This window comes from Aplidium turbinatum, chromosome 3 (assembly GCF_918807975.1).
Source record: "Aplidium turbinatum chromosome 3, kaAplTurb1.1, whole genome shotgun sequence".
In the NCBI taxonomy this organism is placed as follows: Eukaryota; Metazoa; Chordata; class Ascidiacea; order Aplousobranchia; family Polyclinidae; genus Aplidium; species Aplidium turbinatum.
This window is the reverse complement of record NC_137474.1, coordinates 8,293,993-8,314,409: the sequence shown is the minus strand read 5'-3', so window position 1 is coordinate 8,314,409 and position 20,417 is coordinate 8,293,993. Positions and strand designations below refer to the sequence as shown.

The 20,417-nt window shown below is 37.8% G+C and overlaps 1 protein-coding gene across 2 annotated transcripts in view; it reads right to left on the bottom strand.

Moving 5' to 3' along the window:
• Positions 1–20,417, bottom strand: part of LOC145766124 (laminin subunit gamma-1-like) — a 43,372-nt gene that overhangs the window by 16,110 nt on the left and 6,845 nt on the right. The window contains exons 2-8 of one of the 2 annotated variants that reach the window (XM_082577780.1): positions 14,719–14,873; positions 14,391–14,537; positions 10,887–11,017; positions 7,986–8,152; positions 1,344–1,529; positions 1,029–1,146; positions 470–574 (exon numbers count right to left, since the gene is read on the bottom strand). In XM_082577780.1, coding sequence (XP_082433906.1) covers positions 470–574; positions 1,029–1,146; positions 1,344–1,529; positions 7,986–8,152; positions 10,887–11,017; positions 14,391–14,537; positions 14,719–14,873 — 1,009 coding nt within the window. Of the gene's footprint in view, positions 1–469; positions 575–1,028; positions 1,147–1,343; positions 1,530–3,960; positions 4,023–7,985; positions 8,153–10,886; positions 11,018–14,390; positions 14,538–14,718; positions 14,874–20,417 lie in introns of those variants that run through there. The other variant, XM_082577781.1, reaches the window with a different exon arrangement.

The window sequence follows — 20,417 nt, the reverse complement described above, 5'->3', positions numbered from 1 at the left end:
TACTGAAGACAAGTTATATCAGTTCATGTATTATCAGCCACAAATTGATGATAAATTGTTGTCGAAACAACATCATAATACGTTTCACAGAACAACTATAACATCATAGGCTTACGTTCGGGCTGTGAAATGTCAATCAAACAATACCTGGAAGCACTGAAGTATTGTTATTTTGAAAGGAACCGTTTTATAAAATTTAAGCTACATCTTTTTGCTTGTGAGGACAAGCAGTGGAAACAGCGTGTGACAAAAAATATCTGTTTGTTCTCGTAAGTAAATATTGATTGATGACTTTTAAAATTAGTTTTCAGACATAGTTTTATTGTAAGAACATGAGTAAAACAAGTTATCAGTAGAAAGCTGTTCTTGGATTTACAACTTCCCTAGCAAGCAAAATCTGTTCTTTTCACATTATATCAACATCTGCAAACGTCGGACAAACACAAGTTTTAACCGAAATGTCGCCCACCTGTCACAACGTTGTCCTTCGACATTGAGCTTACAGACACAGGCTCCGGTTTCCGCGTTACAACTTGTGCCTTCCACAGTCCCAGCTGGAGAGCAGAGGCAGGGCCTGCACACATGGAGCCATATGTAGTCATAAGTTGTGTTCGATTTGGCGTTATGTTGCAACGCCAGAGGAAGCAGCATTTTGATGATCCGTCGGTTTAACGCAACATAATGATAAAATATTTAACAAATGCTAACAACAAACATTCGAAAATCCTTGTGTCAGTTGGCATTTACTTTGACCCCATTTTATAAATATAAACAGTAACGTTGTTTTGGAATTAAAACAATGTGGAACAGAGCTGAAATGCAGAAAATCAACTCATGATTCAATGAACATTTCGAAAACTGTTGTCAAATCCATTCGGAGGAGTTTTGTATTTTTTTCCCCTTGAATTTAGTCGCAATGCCACTGCAAACAAACAAACATCAACTAAAAGTCTATATTTCAAAAGTTGACCAAAACGGAGTCGATCGAGTTTAACTTGAATCAATTCAATTATTATAACTCCACGCACCGGCACCCGGCATCACTGAGGCCATAATGACCTTCCATGCATCTATCGCATCTCATTCCTCCAACACCGGCTTTGCACCTGCATTGTCCAGTCACATCGCACTGCTGACTGACAGAGCCTGAAAAGAAATCTTATAACTTGATACCGGCCATGCAAAATGTCAATATTTGCGGTAGGACTTCAAAACAACGCACGATTTTATGAACGTAAAGTTAAAAATTGATGTGTAAAAGAAGAGGAAATCAAAGAAAAATCTAATAAAGTGAAAAATCTAAACGATGCATACAAAACTTTTTGCATCAACAAACCACTCACCAATTTCATCGCAATCGCAAGCTGTGCACTTCTTGTTGGGACCTCTGTAATAGTTTTCCAAGCATAGTTCGCAGTGTGGTCCCGAAGTGTAATCCCTGCAGTTGGTACAGTGGCCGCCATGGCCGGTTTGTCGATAGAGCTCCGGGTCGAAGTAGCAGGTATCGGATAACTCATTGCAATCGCAGGCTGTAAAAAAGAAGTGAACTTAAATCACTGCAGCAAGTTGGAGTTTATTTTCCAGATTGTAGCACTCCGATTGTCCCAGGCTTTATCTCTTGCAAGGAGTGACGACTTGGCTACACGCAGCAGTTACTCCAATTCGCTTTTAGTTGTCAGGAAAATTTATTTTTATTAAGGTGAAAGTTAATACACGTAGTGGAGATCATTTCGTTTTCAAACAGAAATCTTGCTTTTCGTATTTTTAGAAACGCATGTACCCATTAAACACAACTTGCTAGCTACCTTTGTGAAGAGAAAGCGTGCAGAGGTTGTCGGTTTAATCGTCCACGACGGCTACGAACAGGCAGCTTTTCATGTGGGTATGTGTTTTATTAAGGCTAAGTCGAGGCTCTGGCAACCCGCTGACTTCCAAGTTTGAAAGTGCTAGATTAAAGGAATTACTTGAAAGATCAAAACGCGCCACACAGGACGTCAACACATGAGGTGCCATATCCAAGCCGGCAAAATTAGTCCTTGTTGCATAAATTTAACGTTTGCAAAAGTTGAATTGAAACATAAAAAACGTGCTAACGCACAAAAAGGGGTGACGTATTCTGGGATTCTGCAATTTATAACTTCCATCTGATGTTCTGCTGAATCTTCACGTTCGATTAAAAACCTTTCGAAGTAATGTTGCCCGATGAAAGACTCTATTATCAATTTTGAAACTTGAAAACGTTAGGGACAAGATTGTGATCAGGAAAATTTTCGAGTGGTGAGCAAGAAAAGCTCAACATGGAAACGCGTCAACAGTGACGCAATACAAAACGCCTGGTGAAATATGCGAATGCAATTTGAGAGTTTTCAAAGCAGCAGCGGGAGCTTCAGTTGGTGACTTCTGGCAACACTGCATCAGAGTTTTCTTTTGTTGAAATTGCGTTGACTTGATACCGTTTTGCTCTCTAGTATCTTATCCGAGATATTAGGATCAACTGACACAAAATCATAAAAGCGACACAAACCTGGTAGGGCTAACGAGAAAGCAAAAACTTGTGTCGTGGGGCAAGCAGAACTGAAATAGACCTATCGGTCGCATTTTTAAACAATCCCGTGTTTTGACAAAAAAATAAAAACACATACAAGTTTTACAAATAGTTTGTTTAGGGAAAGGTCGGTTGCGGGTTGTCCCTTCGTCAGTTCCACGCCTGGAGATTTGCGTGAAACACTCTGTGGAAAAGAAGTTAAAAAGAAATCACATCGCTCTACGAACGATGTTTGCTTTTTTGAGTGCTCAACTGATTTGAACCTAAGCTTTGAGAGAGGGAGGGTAAACGGGAAAAGGAGAGTGAACGAGGTACATCTTGCAGGTTCCTTAGTTTACATCCAAGTCAACGACCTATTGTGTTATGCGTTTGGAAAATTTTCGTGCCAATTGAACATGACTTTGGTTAGAATAACGTGAAATAAACAAAACCGGAACGGTTGTTGCTTAAGTTGTTCCATCATAGGTTTTTGCAAGCGTGTTTGTCTAAGCGAGTTGATTTGAAAATAAACACAGCAAAACTGCGTATTACAGTCTCTCACACAATGTTATAAAAGCTTTAAAATAACATACAAATAATGCTTTAAGCTGTGTAAACATTTTTAAAATCCACACACTATGTAAAAAGCAATGACCAATGTTCAAAAGCGTTGGTGAAATGCAAAAAAATGTGGTGTTGACTTTAATTTCGTGGAGAGCTTTGTCAAAACAAAAGAGTTAAAAAGTAAAATTGAGAATGTTAATTCGGCATATAGTTTCTGTAACACAGGAAGGACGTTTTGTATGTAGGCTACACTGTTACAGTACCCAGAAAAAAAAATCACAAAAAGAAACCAAAAGACCAAGAAAGGGAATAACAACAAGATTGAACGTAAAACGCTAATAAAAAAAAAAACTTTAAACAAAGAATTTGACGCTCTTCTGATGTAACCAGTCTGCGTTAGCGCATTTTAAGCTATAATCAGCCAAACACTTAAGATATCAATAACAATTTTCAAAGGTGGTTTTGAACAAATTAAATAGGCGATGTCATTCTGATAAAAGGCAAAGAAAGAGCACACGTACGGAACCCTTGGGTGGCTATTGCTTGACACCTGTCATATCACCATAGGTGTTGCCAACAGCTACCAGACTATGTTTTGCCATATAATTATTGTCGGTATTTCTTTTAAAGAACAGAATGAAAGTCATCCAAGTTTGTAATTTCCAAGATCGATTACTTTGGCAACACCCGCTGGTTAAAAATTGCTGTCCAAACAACTGACAAATTAATTGGTACACTGTAGACAAAAAAAAAGCAGGGACAAAAAAGTAAAAGAATTCTTGAACGCAAGAAATAATTTTTGTCAATATGTTTTTTACGTTTTTAAAGCTGTATTGTCACTTTACGTCATAGTGACATCATTGAGTACTTACGTCTCCATTCTTTCCCGGTCCACATCATATGACCATTTGACCTGCTGGGTCCCAATGACATCATAATAAACACAAACAAAACCACATTGACGTAGTTTCGTGATTTATTTGGGGTTGCCAGCCCAAGCAAGGCATGCTCACTACATTTTAACCTCGACTTTCTGTCTTCTTTCTGTGCTTTGCAATTGCAATATTTGTGAGCTGATGAACTAGCCGCAGTCGGTGCATTCTGTTTCACGTGCTGGCAAACCATGATTCACTTTTTAAGATTTCTTGAATAATCTGAATAAGCAGTTCGATTTATCGTGCTGCTGGCTGTTAACTGCTAGTAACCACAGCATTCCTCAACATGTACTTTTCTGATTGCTGATCTGTTTGCAAACCACCATGAAGAAACTTATGACGAAGATTTCCTTGTATCACACAACTGGATCAAAAACACTGAAAAGATATTTTTTTCGGTGTGGTCGGTGGACACACCAGTTCGGCGGCCTCTTCTGTGCGTAATGTTTTGATTTTCCGTCACTTAGCTTTCGAAACAAGGCGGTGGTGTTGGCTGTCTGTCTGAGACAAGGCAATCGTAAAACTGTTACGTTAGGTAACGTAAAACGTATGAAAAAGGACGGTGACAGACATGAGGCTGTTTGAGAGCGTTGAAATCTTATTACATGCAGGAAGTTGAACCAATGAGATAATGTCCTAAGAGACTACAAGACTATTCAAGTCGATCAGTTCTCGACATGTCCTGCTGTCCTCATCAGATAAGAAAAAGTCAATAAAAACTTTAATAGACCATTCCTTTCGTAAATGGTTAACTCCCGCTACTACTACGGTTGAAGTGGGTGTTTTGTCACTAATGCTATGTAACCTAACGTTGTATTGATGCATTTTTGCCAGGTTTTGTTTTCTTCAACATCGTAATCGACGCGACAAGTTAGTGAACCACTCGTTTGTTCGCAAAAATAACACCGAACAAATGCGAAGTGAAGACAGATCAAAATGACGTAACGGAAGACCAGATACTCTGCGCTATTTTCTAAAACTGTATGTTTGCTATTGTTGATTTGACAAAAAAAATGATTAATTTTGGAACGCAAAGGACGAAATCACTACGTCAGTCCTGGAATGTGACGTCAACAATCAGAAACGCATAATTTTCAATGAAAACAAACTGAAATCAGTCATTAAATTGAACGAAAAAATTCTGAAGAAAATAGAAAACCATGAAAAAATACTGGAATTCTCAGGTTGGCACTCACAAAGGACATGGCAATGCAATAACAGCTTTAAAAAAACAAAAACATTGCTTTAGTTTAGTGTTTTACACCCAAGGTAAACATCCAAAAGCCACCAAAACGAAAGAATATTTGGCCTACAAATCCGTTGAAATATAAAACAATTGTTAAAATTGGTTTTATCTTTACAAGTTTGGTTCAATCTTTACAATCGTTTATCAAACCTAGCCTGAAAGACGAGTGTACCTTGGGCAAAAATAAATCACTTTTTATTTTGCTTATTTTTATTTGGAATTTTCGCTTGACCACTCAATAAATCATTATTTTACAAGAAAAAAAGCGGATAAGGTACAACGCAAACAATCGAACGCCACAGTCAAAAAGCGTGCAGTGCATATGGCATCTGTTCGCAAAAGTTTTTAATATCTTGTCTCAAGTTGAAGTTTTTGACCACTTTAAACAAACCTTTTACATTTTTACCTAAAAACTTCACATTAGTCAAATTTTAATTCCTGTATCACATCTTCTTCTTCAACAGGTTGATCATGTTTGATCAGCTGTGATCTCCCATATGAACTGTCTCCATTTTGTTCTGTCTTATGTTTTTATTAGTGCTTCCGGCATGCTTTTTATTCCCATAATTTGCTTGACATTATCAAAATATTTCATTTTTTGTCGTCCTTTTGTTCGTTTGCCTTGCACATACGTGTATCACATACCACGTGAAGTTAAAATAATTGTTAACACACAAAATATCTGTAAGTTTAGTGGCACTGCTCACCTACGTGTTGAAAAAAATTAAGTTACCATTTCCCAGGAAACCACTTTGAGTTATGAGCAGGACAGAAGACTGTCATCAGCTGTGTGATTTGTTTTTATTGGTGGCTACAACAATAACAGCTTAGGCGAATGCTTCCACACTGGGCCAAACAGCTATTACAAGTTGTTAAAATACAAGCTGCATCAATGCGGCGAAAGATTTGAGAGCGGACGGTGTCAACGCCCTATTCTGTATGGTTCGGAAAGTTAACTTTTCAAGACGCTTCCATAAAAGTTTTCAAAAAAAGGCTTCTAGTCGTAAACGATTGAAAAGCTTTTTAACTTGAGCTTAGAGTTAGTTAATTCATCTTGTTGGTTGTCCTGACATTTTGACAAGTTTGTTCTGCTTCTGTAAATAGATAATTAAATTCTTTGTGCGTAAAGAAAATGAGGCGAAACAGACTGTACGAAAAAGTAACATATGTACGCTTGTACGGCTGTACGCCCATCTGACAGCACGCCATACAGTGTCCTACCAAGCAAAATCAACGGTGCTCTTGGGAAGGTTCAAACTAACCACCTTTGAACCTCAAGGAATGTCCGTTGAAGCTTGTAGTTTTTAAGTGGGAAGGTGAAAAGTGCTTCAAGTTATTGCAAGTTTTTTGCGTTCAGTTGAACTTCTTACCGGCAAACTAGGCCACTTCGGACTGTGGCAATCCAGCTTTAATTATGAATTGATGTTCAAGCTCTTTTAATCACAATAAATTGCACGTGCTCTGAACTTTCAACAGTTTGTCACTTTCTTACATTTTTTCTTTCGTTGTAATTTTGCCCAATACTCAAAAATTTTGTCAGTAGAAATACCCGGTGAGTGAAACAAAAAACTGAGTGAGTTAAAATGTCATACATTTCTACCATGCGCAAACAAGTGATAAGCAGTATAAAACTCCACAGCACCACCCTGCGTATACACATTATGTATTTTTCAGCCAGCAAAGGTCGATGCACTCACGAGAACAAATCAAGGTTCTGATTCGTGAGCTTCATTCTTACACAGCACAAATCGGGCGAGCCATGGTGACCCCATCATTCATCACCTCACACCACCCCTCATTCCCACATTACTTTTTTTACGTTCCTTTATTCTTGACAGCCATTTAATCTACGTAAAAAAAACACTGTTTATTAAGACCGTATTCTATCAGCAGCTGCTCTTGTTGCCACAACTCTCGTTCAGTCCCATGCTTCGACGATTCACAATTAAGATTTGTTTTGCTCTCTTGACATAATTTAACGTCAAAAAGACGTAATTCTAGTCTTTATGTGGAACTGAAAGCTGACAAAACAATCTGAATGCTCAGTTCTTTCGCTTTTTCGTTTCAAAATTGCCCATCGTCAAACTCCATCTAATTTCCTGTCACCGCAAACTTGTGTCCAGAAACGTTAAATAAACACAAAACGACAACGCTTCAGTGACGTAACAATGCAATGCTGTTTGGGTGATAAGAAATTCTGAAGATAAAAAATGAACCCATGGCAAGAAGCAAAGCCCTTAACGAAGAAGGTAAGTTGGAATGAAATGGCATAAAGGACATAGTGGACATCTGGTTTAATGACGTATTCTTGGGTATCTCGTTGGCTTTAAACATCAATTGACAAGTCATGATTTCAACAGCACTGGTTAGAGTGGCACTAGGGCTAGGCTAAAGCATCATTATAACTTACAGTCGAGTGCGGAAGTCAACACTTCTGGTTGGTGAGGTACATGCACTGTCTGAATAGCTTTTTGCTGCGGTTTTATCAAATCAAATGTTAAAAAAAGTTCAAATTGACATTTGTCTCGAACAAATAACTCTTCCTTAAGAAACTTGTATGTAAAAGAAAGCTTTTTTTCACAGAAGTTATAACATATTTAATAGAAGTCAATTAAAAGAATGGATGAAAATTGGTCTTTTTTACAAAGATTCAACTTCGATAGAGGTTGAATCAATGTAAAAAATATCATTTTTTGCTACCTGGGTTTTGTCTCACCTTGACATTCAGCTGGGTTGTCTCGTGATGCTCTGGACCACGGTCTGTCATTGAACATGTCCGCGCATCGCTCGCAGTCCCTTCCGGCAGTGTTGTGCTTGCAACGGCATTGCAGGACGTTGTTGGCAGCAACATAGCACTCTGATGCATGACCATTGCAGGCGCACCTGGAAGCGGAAATTGTAGAGTTTGGTTCAACATCAAAAAAGTTTCAAGATCGCCAAACAAATTAATAGTATCATTTTTTCGTATATTACTTTTAGCGTGTACTTCATTTCCAAACTCAACCAGTAATCTACAAGCAGCTTATCATGTGGCAGCCCTCCGTACGAGATTTGTAATGTTTCTAATGCAGAAATATTTCGCAAAATTGCCAACAATTCATTACGTCTGTGCAAATGCAAATAACTAGATTTTAGTCAGTAGGGCCACCTGAGGTAACATTCGGAAAAAAATCAAATAGCCACCAAGACAAAAATGCTTCAACACTTCCATTAATCAGCAAGGAGAGCTAACCAAAACTTCATCAGGTATATGGCCATATCACTTTCTGCGCAGGCACAAAAAGTGGCAGACGGCTAAGATGAACTGGGTTAGGTAACCCATAATATTATGTTACCATTTAGCATTATACGGTCATACCAGTGAGCTGCAGATCAATGTTGCCAATGCACCGGTGTGGGTGACATTCTATTGCGCCTTTTTAACGAAATTTTGCTTCAAGAAAGTGTGATAAAGCAAAACAGCGATGGCATCACTGGCGTTCAGGTCAAGATAAACTGGTGGAAGCAACTTCGTGGAAACGCAAAGCTTCAGTGTAATCGGTAGATTTTGATTGAAGATCTTCAATTCTTTCAGACAATGTTTGGCCATGGAGTATGTAGACACAAAGCCACATGGCTAATAATAATAATACTAATGCTTGACTTTATATAGCGCTGTATCCATCGCAGAATGCGTTGCTCATCAGCGCTTTACAAGGCAGACAGTGTCTATGCAGCCGTATAGAGGCGCAACTGAGCACATTGACTAAAAGTCAGCATGGCTTGACGTGCTCGTGAAAAATGTGGGATTTTTTTAAGCTATTGTCAAAATTGTATGCAGTTTTTTCATTTTTTTTTTTACTGCAACAAATAACCACTCTACCGACACTGCAATACAATTAATGCGTTGGCGCATCAGTGCAAAATATCGTTAATCGATGGCCAGTTGAAAATGTGCATTGTTTTATGAGGTAGTGAAGCCGACCCAAAAAAGCAATCGCTGGTGTCAGAGAACTTTAAAATAAGTTTTCTTTTTCATTTAAACAGTATAAGATTCAAAACTAAGACAATCAAAGTCTTTATGACTTAATTTCTTACCATAAAATTAGATTACTGAGGACAGCTTAGATTTCTTGCTCTTAAACTACGTCACTTTGAATTGCTTTCAAAAATACTGAAAAAGTGGTACAGAGTTAGGGGATATTTGGTTAATATTCTGAGGCATTTACGACATTTTGTGACTCGGTAAAGGGCAAAATCCTTGATCCCAGCTGCAGTTAGCGTCAGAAGTAAAGTTTTGATTTTTACATTTACAAAACGCAAAATTGCCATCGAAATTTCTATACCGTTGTAGGATGCATCGGATATGCGAGCAATTGAAAGGCTATGGTTTGAGTCATAACTATCAGACGCTGTCTCCAATCATATCCAGTTACTACTAAGCTTACTCATTGAACATTTCATCTCGGCTGCCAATCTCACGCTGTTGTCGAAGAAAAAGTGATTGGGACTTGTACAGTTGTATGGTTCTACAATCTACAATATTCCCATCGATTTCAGATCGTCAATCTTAATTATTATTATTACCCAGTAGCTTAATCAATCAACCTCAAACAAGAAGGTGCTAAAAGGATTCTTGGGCTGGGCGTCTGAGCTGTATTTTTTTAGTATAAAGGGCCCTATGAGAAATAGAGTACGAATGGTTGCTTAATGATCAAGGGATACTATTCATTAACGCAATCTCAATGTTGGAAAAATGTACCTTAATTAAGGATGTTCGCACCAGAAGAACCTATTAGCTAAATGGCTGGTGAAAAGAGTCATTCAATTTTTAAATTAGGACATGCTGAGCAACTGACCTATTAAAGAGCTACGACAAGAAATGCAGAAAAGTTAATAATAATAATGTTAATAATAATGTTAGTTTTTATATAGCGCTGTATCCATCGCAGAATGCGTTGCTCCTCAGCGCTTTACAAAGCAGACAGTGTCAATGCAGCCGTATAGAGGCGCAACTGAGTACATTATTACTCGAATCCACTCCATTACTCAGTGCCAAGCAGAAATTAGATTCAGTACCATTTTTAAAAAGTCTTTGGTATGACCCGACAAGGTATCGAACCCATGCCTACCGATTCAGAGGCGGCGCACTAACCACTAAGCCACCGAGCCGGTTGGAGAAAAGTTGGAGAAAAAAACAAAACATTTATGAGTTCCTCAAAAGTAATTTGCACAGTTTCTGTCTTAAGTAAATCTGAGACGGTAAATCAATGTAAAAAGCCCAGATTTGTGAGGTGGGGCAACGCGTATGTGAACAGTGGTTAGCCAACATGAAGTTTCTATCTTTGCAAAGCGTCAAAACCGAAACTTCACAGTCCTCAGATTTTTCTACATTGTCTCGACGTCTACAGACATGAGTCAATGATAAAAGGACTGATTAAGCGACTGAGAAAACAGCGACTCAAAATACCGAAAATCGAAACCCTACTATTCTGTGATTGGTAGCCAACATTAAAATACATGTTCGAGAGCAAGTTTCAAAATTCAGTTTTCGTCAAAGTTAACAATTGCCGCAGATACAAAACATTCATTAGACAGAAGACACATGAAAACCAGGCGCAGCAAATTCTATTTGTACCTTCCTCCAATTGACAAGTCGGATATTGCGTAGTAGTAGGACCTCAATATGTTTGGATCGGCGAAAACTTCATCTCCAAAAGTGTTGATACGGTTCAGAGATATTCTTATAGCTGTGGCTTTTACCCAGTCCTGGAAACCAAAAAAGAACAAGGTCTGAGACAATTTTCAACTAAACGTTTCAACGCAGGCCAGTTTTACAGTCGATTGTGATTAGACATCAGTTCTACAGTACAGTGTAAGCTACAAGCAACAAGACTGCTTGATTCAATTAGGACAAATGAAGCATTGAAATTCCTTTTCAATCCTAATGCAATTAACGACCAGTTGATATGCTGCACTGGTAACGAAATGCGTTCTGGCAGTGTTGCGCACACCCTCTACGAGGTCACAATAAAATAAAACATCAAAAAGCCGTCCACAAACCCCAGCAGGCGGTTGTGAGGTAATTTTCAAGTGAGGTAAATTGAATTCATTACATTTCAAATGGATGACGTAAACGAAACATCTGTCATACGTTCTGTAACTGTAGTTACAAAACATTGAAATTAAATGAACTCTCTACACATGTTAAATCAATGTAATCAAGGATTGATTAGCTGGCTTGGAAGACAGACCAGAAAGCACACAAAAAAACATTGGCGAGTAAATGAGAGTCATCAGGAGAAATATCTTTACAAAGAAAATGTTATTAGTATACTGGATACAAAGAACATCAGATACATCAGAACTGACGATGCACTGAATAAGTGCGAAATATATTTTCTGTAACATCTACTGACAACTGATCCCTGTTACCTTAGCAATTGAGGTTTTAGCTTTCTAGATATGGAACAGGGATCGTTTCAGAATAAGACTAGGTCAGAAAGCGAGGCAGACTCCGACGCAGCTCAGCATCAGCCAAGAGCAGTTAGCTATACTGGATACAGATTTATTATTTTGAATAGTTGCTTCAGCGCCTTTCTTTTTAAAGAAAAAGTAGTAATTTTGAACTAAACTTTGATGTTCAAGCCTATAACCAACTCGGTGTGTTCGTGGTTGGAGAGTTTGTTTGTTTGTTTGTTTTTCATGTCTTTATCATGCATTGCGGGAAAGCGGACTTGAGCGCTATGCATCGGTGTACGCCTTCCGACGTACACCTGACCCACGCTGCAGCCGACGGCAATGTCTGTTTCCGGTTGTCTATACTTATGACTTAAATTTGGTACTACCCATTACTCGAAATCGATCACTGGGTAGAGGCAATTATCGTAAAGTTTCTTGCCCAGAGAAACAACAGCAAGTGCGGGTGGCTGGAGCCGAACATGCAGGCTCTCGAGTGCGAGCTCAACGCGCTGCCACGGCCACTGCTGCCGGTTCTCTGAGCCGGTTAATGAGGGTAGGATAACTTGTCGACGCATACCAAAAACCTTATGAAAAGCAGCAATAAATTTTATTCCCGCTCAGCATATCGTTAGAGGAAGGATTTAAGATAATGATGCACTCGGCAGCGTTGAAGCTGTCTGTCCTGAGCAACGCTCACCTGCGATGTAATATAAAGAACCACACAAAGCACATATTGTTGTTGTTAGACTGGAAATGAATTAGACAAACCCAAGTTTACAGTTAAGTACTGGCTTAGACGAAATATTATCTACTTGATCGGTAGTCTGACAATATAGTTACTAGCCGACAAATTATGCAGTTTTTACATCGTTTTAACGTCATAAACTCTAAAATGACCATTGACTCATACAGATGGAATCAATCATAAACAAAGCAGGTCATTGTTTGGTCGTGTCTACCACATGGGAACGGTGGCGCAGGAGAAAAGCAAAATTGTACTTTGCATAGTGCCTCCACACAAGTGAAAATTTAACAAAAGTTTCTGAATTGTTGACGAAGTCAGAAATTTCAGTTAAAAAGTTACTCGAAATTTAAAGTCACAAATCAAAACAATTTTTTTTGCAAGACAGAAGTTTCATCGCTGTTGTCGTCTGTCGCTGATATCCACAAATAAAACCCACAAAGCACAGGTATATACGTATCGCCATGGTATATACAAACATAGTCACTATGAACAAAGTTAATCTACCATTCGTAACGCAAAGTGCCATATTGCAAAGTATATTGATAGATGCAGCGTTTGATGATATCAACGTCATTAAGAAACATGTGTTGGATCCTTTTGAATAACCAATAAAACTGCGGAATATTAGTAGCTTCTTGTAACGAATGAAAGATAACTACAACGAAAAGGTTAAGTGGCGATAGATTGGCATACAAAATATCGCTTTCCAGCCGGTAGATAAGTTTGCAGACGTTGAATCAATGTTAAAAGAGGACTGTTTTACGGTATAAGTCAGTTTTATCGCACCGATTCAATACGGTTTTGCTTTATGTTTCAACTGGTAAAGAAATAAAGTTAGAAAAGACTTCAACCAAATAATTTCCTATTGCTGTTATTAATGTCGTTATGAGGCCAATCCAGTGAACAAAATAATTTCGCGTTGATTCTTGCTGCTTGACTGTTTGAATGAAGCACCACGATGGATTCCCAAATACTGGGATAGAAAAACTTAACTATAGTTTGAAACTCGCTCAAAACGTTTCATTTTGGTTTATCAGTCACATTTTTTATGAAATGGATTTAGGAACAGCCATTGTTTCTCATTTTCATGTGTTGTGCCTTAAAATCAAGACCATAGCTAGCATGTGACTAGGGGAGTAACTAGGAGGGTAATGAAGGCCAGGGGAGTAAACTTGAATATAAGAACTGGAAAACTGGGACTCTATCGGCTTATTTTGCATCAAAAGTATAACATTCGCATCAAATCGTGATCAGTGGGCCTGTTTTAGCTATTTTCACCTAGTTTGAGTAATCCTGAAGAAGCGTCTTGCTCGAATGTTGCTCAAAGTGTTCACCGTGATTATAGCAATTCAAACATCATGGCATTTACTTATTAGATTTTGTTCAATGGGTGAAGTTCTCGGTGCTACCATACTTCGAAAGGGCGCAGAAGACAAGGTATGAATTCATTAAAAGGCCATATTTTTTGCTCTTGAAAAAGAGTCCATGGTTTCTTTAAACTGTCTACAGGCCCCTCTTGCGACTACTGGCGGAAGAGACTTTCGATTACGTAATTCGCGCTGGGTGCTGAGTAGACCTGACGTGATAAGAGAGGCGGACGTGATTCTGTTATGTGACGCATAAAAAAACTTCAAAAACAAACTCACAGCATGAGCAACAGCTGAGAAGTGATCACGCACAAACTGATGCCATTGATGACCTCACAAGTCATTATCACGTCATGAAGGGCAAGTGGTACGATTGATTAAACTTAACGCAACGCTCAATCTACTCACAAAACCGCTTGGTCAAAGAAAGAGTTCAATCTCATTTAATCCAATCAAAGTAGGCACAATTAAGCCTTACAAACAAATCCTGACGACCAAACTGTGACATTTATTATGCCTTGCAAAACGCTTCATGGAGGAAATGCATTGAACGTTGCTGCAAACTTACCTGTAATATTGGACTCCGGTCGAAATTGTATGCACTTGGACGGCTTTCCAAAGTACTGAAGGCGACATTGCCTCCAGTCAAAGGTGATATATCACTGAAATCATCAGTACAGAGCGGTTTCTGTTCATTTTCTACCGTTACAATTTCCTAAAAAAACATAAAAATGACTAAATTTTGTCAAAAAGCCTAACTGAAGGAACCTCTTCTCTTCAACATTTAGTTCATGCGGTTTCATTTCAACAAATAATGCAGAAAATCAAAGACTTAGCGGAGGTTTTTTATGCAAAACAGACATTGATTGAATGTAAAAATGACAATTTTTTATTACCTTGTTATCAAGACCGTATGTAGCGAAGCAAGAACCCGAGTAATATTGGAAGGGTTGCCATTCGCATTCCTGACATTTCTTCTTGTATATTGCGAAACTTTCCGGTCTTGAAGTGTGAAATCTTAGTCTGACGTATGTGATATCGAAAGCTTTGTCTGAAAATGAAAACATATTAGAGATTACACATAAAGAGTTGCAGTAGGATCAATTTTGCAAAGTAGTATGGCAGCGTTTTTAACACTCACTCACAAAAGGTACTGAACATCTCAAACACAATAATTTAGAAATGATAAGTTTATAAAATGAATTATTTGGAAATAATTTTATGAAATGTATTTTCTTGAATGATAGTAGAAACAGTAGTGAGTATGAACTACTCTGCGAACAGACAGCAAAACCCGTAATGTTTACATTCATTCAGCGTCTACACACAATGTAAGTATAACGGATTTTGCTGTATGGTATTGACCGATCCAAATCACAAAGATGAAAAAAGCTGCAAGCAGCAAAAATATGACGTCATCGTCAAAATCTGCGACCCGTCACAGCCTTCTGCTGAGATGCCTCACCGTAGTTGCAAAATATCAATCGATTGCACGTTTTTACGTTTTGTGATGCTCGATTTGCGTTAAGTCTCACATTTGTAGACAAATTGCATCTGCATGGGTCATAGCCCTGCCTGGGTTCAAAAATTGACCAAAGTGCGCTCGGAAATGTCTCATTATGTATTTTGTGCCAGCAACGCGGTAGGTCCACTGCGAATGAAACAGGATACCAATCTTAAAAGATAAACCCAACATTATGCAGTGAGTTGCTTTTAAAAGTCGAAAAAGTAGATCAAGTTTTGTGACCGTAAGATCGTTTGTCAATCTGAGCTCTACAAAAGGATTATCTTTAATCGTCGCGTTTGATTTGGTAAAATTGAAACCAATACAGTAATAGGAAAATGAAGATTTATCAACGATATATCTCATAATATGCATCAGAAAAAGTGTTGTATGGCCCATAACATACACAGCATTTTGTTCACAGGTGTACCGAAACTCATTAGCAACTTCAAATCTTGATCGATGTTTGATCGCATAACCGAATTTTGAAGCAATATTTTTAACGTACAACATAACTTGTGGTGACGCATCAATGCATGATGAGTTTATAGCGCAGAAGCAAAAAATGACCGATCGCACTCTTCAAAGCACATGGTATCCTGTTAAAGCAAGCAATAACAAGTCACAACACACTGATATCATGTGGACTGTATGGACAAATGTTCCTATTGGACCAACTGATTCTATCCCTTATAAAAACTATTACAGTTGGGTCAATAAACAACACACAGCAGTGTGAAAAATAAGCCACAAAAGTTTATCCTAAACACAAATGCAAGAATTCTTCTTGCTTGAGAAAAGGTGCTTATTTTTTGTGCAGACAACGCAAGCAGTGAGTGGAGTTCTTGAAACATTGCGACAGCTGTAGGGAAGGGCTAGCACAGGAAGTAGAATGTCTGAAACGGTTGAATGAAACTCACAATTAGATAGATTTGCGTCGGACACGGAAGACCAGTCGGACAAAGCGTTACAAAAACGATTCTACAATTAAACGCGACGTGATTTATTCGTCACACATCTACCCCTGATCGCACTGCGTTGTGACTGGGCACTGGAACACGGGGTAGCTTTTCTTTCTTGTCGCTTTTGTTTATTTAGCAATAAAGGAAAAATTTCGTACCAAATCAACAAATGAACCAAGAAGACTCTGCTTTGGCAATTAGCACGTAATTGTTAAATGAACGTCTTGGTTACTCTTGACAGTGCTATTACAGTGAGAATAACTGGTATAAAACTTGTTCAAAGAACGCCCGCTTTCTTAACAGCAATTGTGTAGCCTACATTTCGACAGTTTCAACTGGGAAGTTCAAAAACGCAATTAAAACATAACACAATTAATAAAAGTGAAAACTTTTTTAGCAGAATAACTATTAACCATGTCTATGGAATAACCTGTTCAAATTATGATTGAAAATGACACTGACACACGCAGCGCCTACTTTGTCGAGTGCACTCAAGAGACAATCTCAGAGAAATTAATGTTATTATTACTTCTCTTTTATCTCTCCGCATAGGAAATACCAACACACAAACGTTGCGTGCCTTCGTTTCGCAGTTTTTGTTTGAAAGAAATTCCGGCCTGATGCATCACATTGATTTCTGCTGTTAGTGTTTACTGTGTAAGGAAATAACAACGCCGCTATTGGAACAGAGTTTCCTTCTTTTCAATGGTTATAAAAGAAAAGGTGTTTTCGTAAAGAACCACCTAGTCGTTTGATGAACCAGTAAGTTTAGAAACACAAAATCGATATTGAATAATTGAGAAACTTTTCAAAAAATGGGTTATTTCACAAATTTATTGTGAATGCAATTACAACATGAAAACAGTAATTTTAACAAACCTTTTTGGCAAAAATCACAATTCGCGTGCTCTACCTACTAAAAGATGTTTGTGGAGGAGCAAACAAGACACTGAAGTCGAGAATAGAATTTATTTTTGTCAAAAAACTTGACATTCATGTTATCATTTATTGCAGGCTATAACTTTTCTGCGAGTAGGCTATGTTTAGTAAAACCAGCTTTATCAAATTTCGTTTTTTGTATGTTTAATAATTTTAATCATCGAATCCTTACATTAATCGCAAACCTGCAAACACCCAGTACAAGCAAAACATCAGCAGTTGTCAAGAGGCCGTGTTAACCGTCCCCCGTACCCCTCGGTCGTGGGGGACACGGCTGATTAGAGACCCACTCATTATAGCCTGTTAAATGTTTTTTGACTGTTTAAAACATAAAAAAATTACTACAAAAGCTCGATTTTCAATGGCTTAAATAATGCAAGGCCGTTACTATTTACTGCTTTCAAAACCCCTGACTGGTCTATGTCTGCCTATAGGGGCCCACTCATATTTAGTTCGTGCAGGGTTTTTCGACTTGTAATTTCTTATCAATTTATATCGTTTACCTCGGCGATATTGAACATGCATGGTTGGGAATTAAGGCCTAAGGGAAGGAAAAGTTTTTTCTCCCAAAAAAAAAACAACAAAATAATGCAATAGTTCAAAGTATATACTGCTCATTTAAATAGCTTAGTTAATTAACAATTAAATTGATAAATTCTACTTCCAGTGTTAATTAAGAAAGCTATGAAGTGACAATGCTATCGACGAAGGTGGGGACACCTCAGATAAATTTTCCAAGTTCTAGCCTCTGAAAGGCTACACCACTTCCAAGGCTATACAAACTTTCCAGAAACAAATTATTGTAATCCTTTTGTGGTCATGAATGATTTTTTTTTCAAATGGTGGGCTAACCTAAACCAAAACTTCTACCTCAATCCAATTTTATTTTATTGAATTTGATTACATACAATGTGTGCATCTTGATAAAAAAGATTAATGATCATCAAAATGCCTAAAAGACAAAAGTGGCCAAAAAACAAGATTATATTTGTCAAATTTTTCTGAGAGGCAAGCCCCCCACACTCTTTCCGTTTTAAATTTTCGGACATTAAGTTTTGCATTGCTCATTTATGTTATCAATTTTGCTTTGTTCAAATTCTCGTCCTTTCCCAACGTTTTTCTAGATCACCTTCCTCATTGTCGGCATAGCTTATTAACATTTTTTTCAGAAAATCTTATGAGTTGTTTACTCTTTGCAAAAATGATGAATGCCAATTTTTTCCCCACATCGAATGATTTTGCGGCCCTAAACGCTTTTTGTCCCTATTTTTAAGAGCGATCACTAAAGGGGGCCCAAGATGGTGCTCACACGGCCCTGGTTGTCAAGGTACTTTGGTCACAGTTCGCTTTGAACAATCTTGCTACTCTCATGTCTATCAAACTAAAAGTAAGAATGTAATGACATATTAAAAAGGTGACTGTAACTATTAACAATGGATGAGGCTGTTAAAGCATCCAAGTTAACATTACTATTACTTACATTTTGAAAAACATATCTTTCATTCTCTAACGTCCATTCCACAGCATGGTAATAAAAAAGCAGTAAAAGTAGGGGCTTCAATAGACTTACAGTCTTGAGTAAAAGTAATAAATGCACCATGGCTATGTTATTAAAAAATTGAAGCTGAATGTCTTAACGTGGATACTTTAACAAAAGTTATAATCATTACGTAGTAGGCTACTCTTTAGAAAGAGACGTAGACAATTTTCACATGTCGCGCAGTTTGCTTTTTCAAACATATAGTTCCAATTTAACTCATTTCTTGTTTGAATAACAATTGTTCGAGGTAAATTGACAATAGACAAATCTTTCACACCAGTTTACTGTAAAATCGCAATAAAACAGTGTAAATACAAGCAAAAAAGGTTTGCTGGCTACCTTGGAGGTTATGTGAAAGAGTGTCGAGAAATTGACCGAATTGTGTTTATACTGCTATAGTATCATATTATCTAATATCCATACTATACTGTACTGAGAAGTATTAGCTCTCAACCAACTTAGATTTGAATTTTATTTCTGAAAGATATTGTCCACAAAATCTTTTTTTTAAGGTAAATTAATGTAGGTTTACAAATTGAAATTCCTGTACAATTGTACGTGTATTAAAATGTACCCCGTTCACCGATAGACTGGGGTCATTTTTGGTCTCGTTCCGTGTAAACAACTTTTTGTTGTTAGACTTTGAGCAGCCTTGTGGGAAGCAGACGAAGTTGTTCAGCACAACTGGCGTTTGCCAGCAGATATACTTGAAGGAGAACCGTGTTTTTCAAGTTGGCATTATCGAGTTTTAATTGCGGCTTTTGGTCTAGACAATTTCCCATTTCTTCTGCAAATGCGTCCTTTTAAGAAAACCAAAAACAAATCCTCACTCTGCAATACTTTGCAATTTAAACCATTCACATCTATTCAACATTACAACACATTCAATGAACAAACAACCAAACAGATGTAAAAAGGCAGAATCAGGTTTTTCAATTGAGGATATTTTATGTTACAGAAACAAGAGTGATTCGATTCTCATAATGGGAAAATCAGCAAATCAACCGAAAAGGATACACAACTAGTTATTTGAATCTTTGCGAGGCACTTTGTGACGGACAATTACAGTCTTAACCTGGCAAGAGTTGTGTAATGCGCGGGTTATCGATTAAGATCAACTCGCAAAAGAGTGTTTCGAACACAACAAACTAAGTGAAATTCGAAATTTGATAGTGGTACTAAATCAAACGAAGAAATCTGGTCATGCGATTCTTCAGTGGATTCAGCTTCGACGATAGGGTAGAAAAATTGTGTTGATTATGACATCGAACGTGTCCCAATTTTGAGATCAAGTTTTAAGTCTTCCGATAGTGCAAAAAGCGTTAGATCTGCATAACTGGAATTAATAAATCAACAACGGCAACCACCAAATGACTGCAACCATGCGCGTCGCACAGGTCGTCCACTACGACTTCAAAACCTTTCTCGTGCTACATTAAAATAGCCATGCCCTCAATTACCAAAATAAGAAACCGTTCTGCAAAATGAGACAAAAACGGTTTCCAAATTCAAACAGCGCAACGCAGCCAAGAAATCAACATTTTTTTAAAATCAAATTGAAAAAGAATGGATTTGATATCTTGGAAAACAGCCACCAATTTAAAAACGCATAGTCAGCGAATTTATAAATCGTAAGTTGTACTGGGTCAG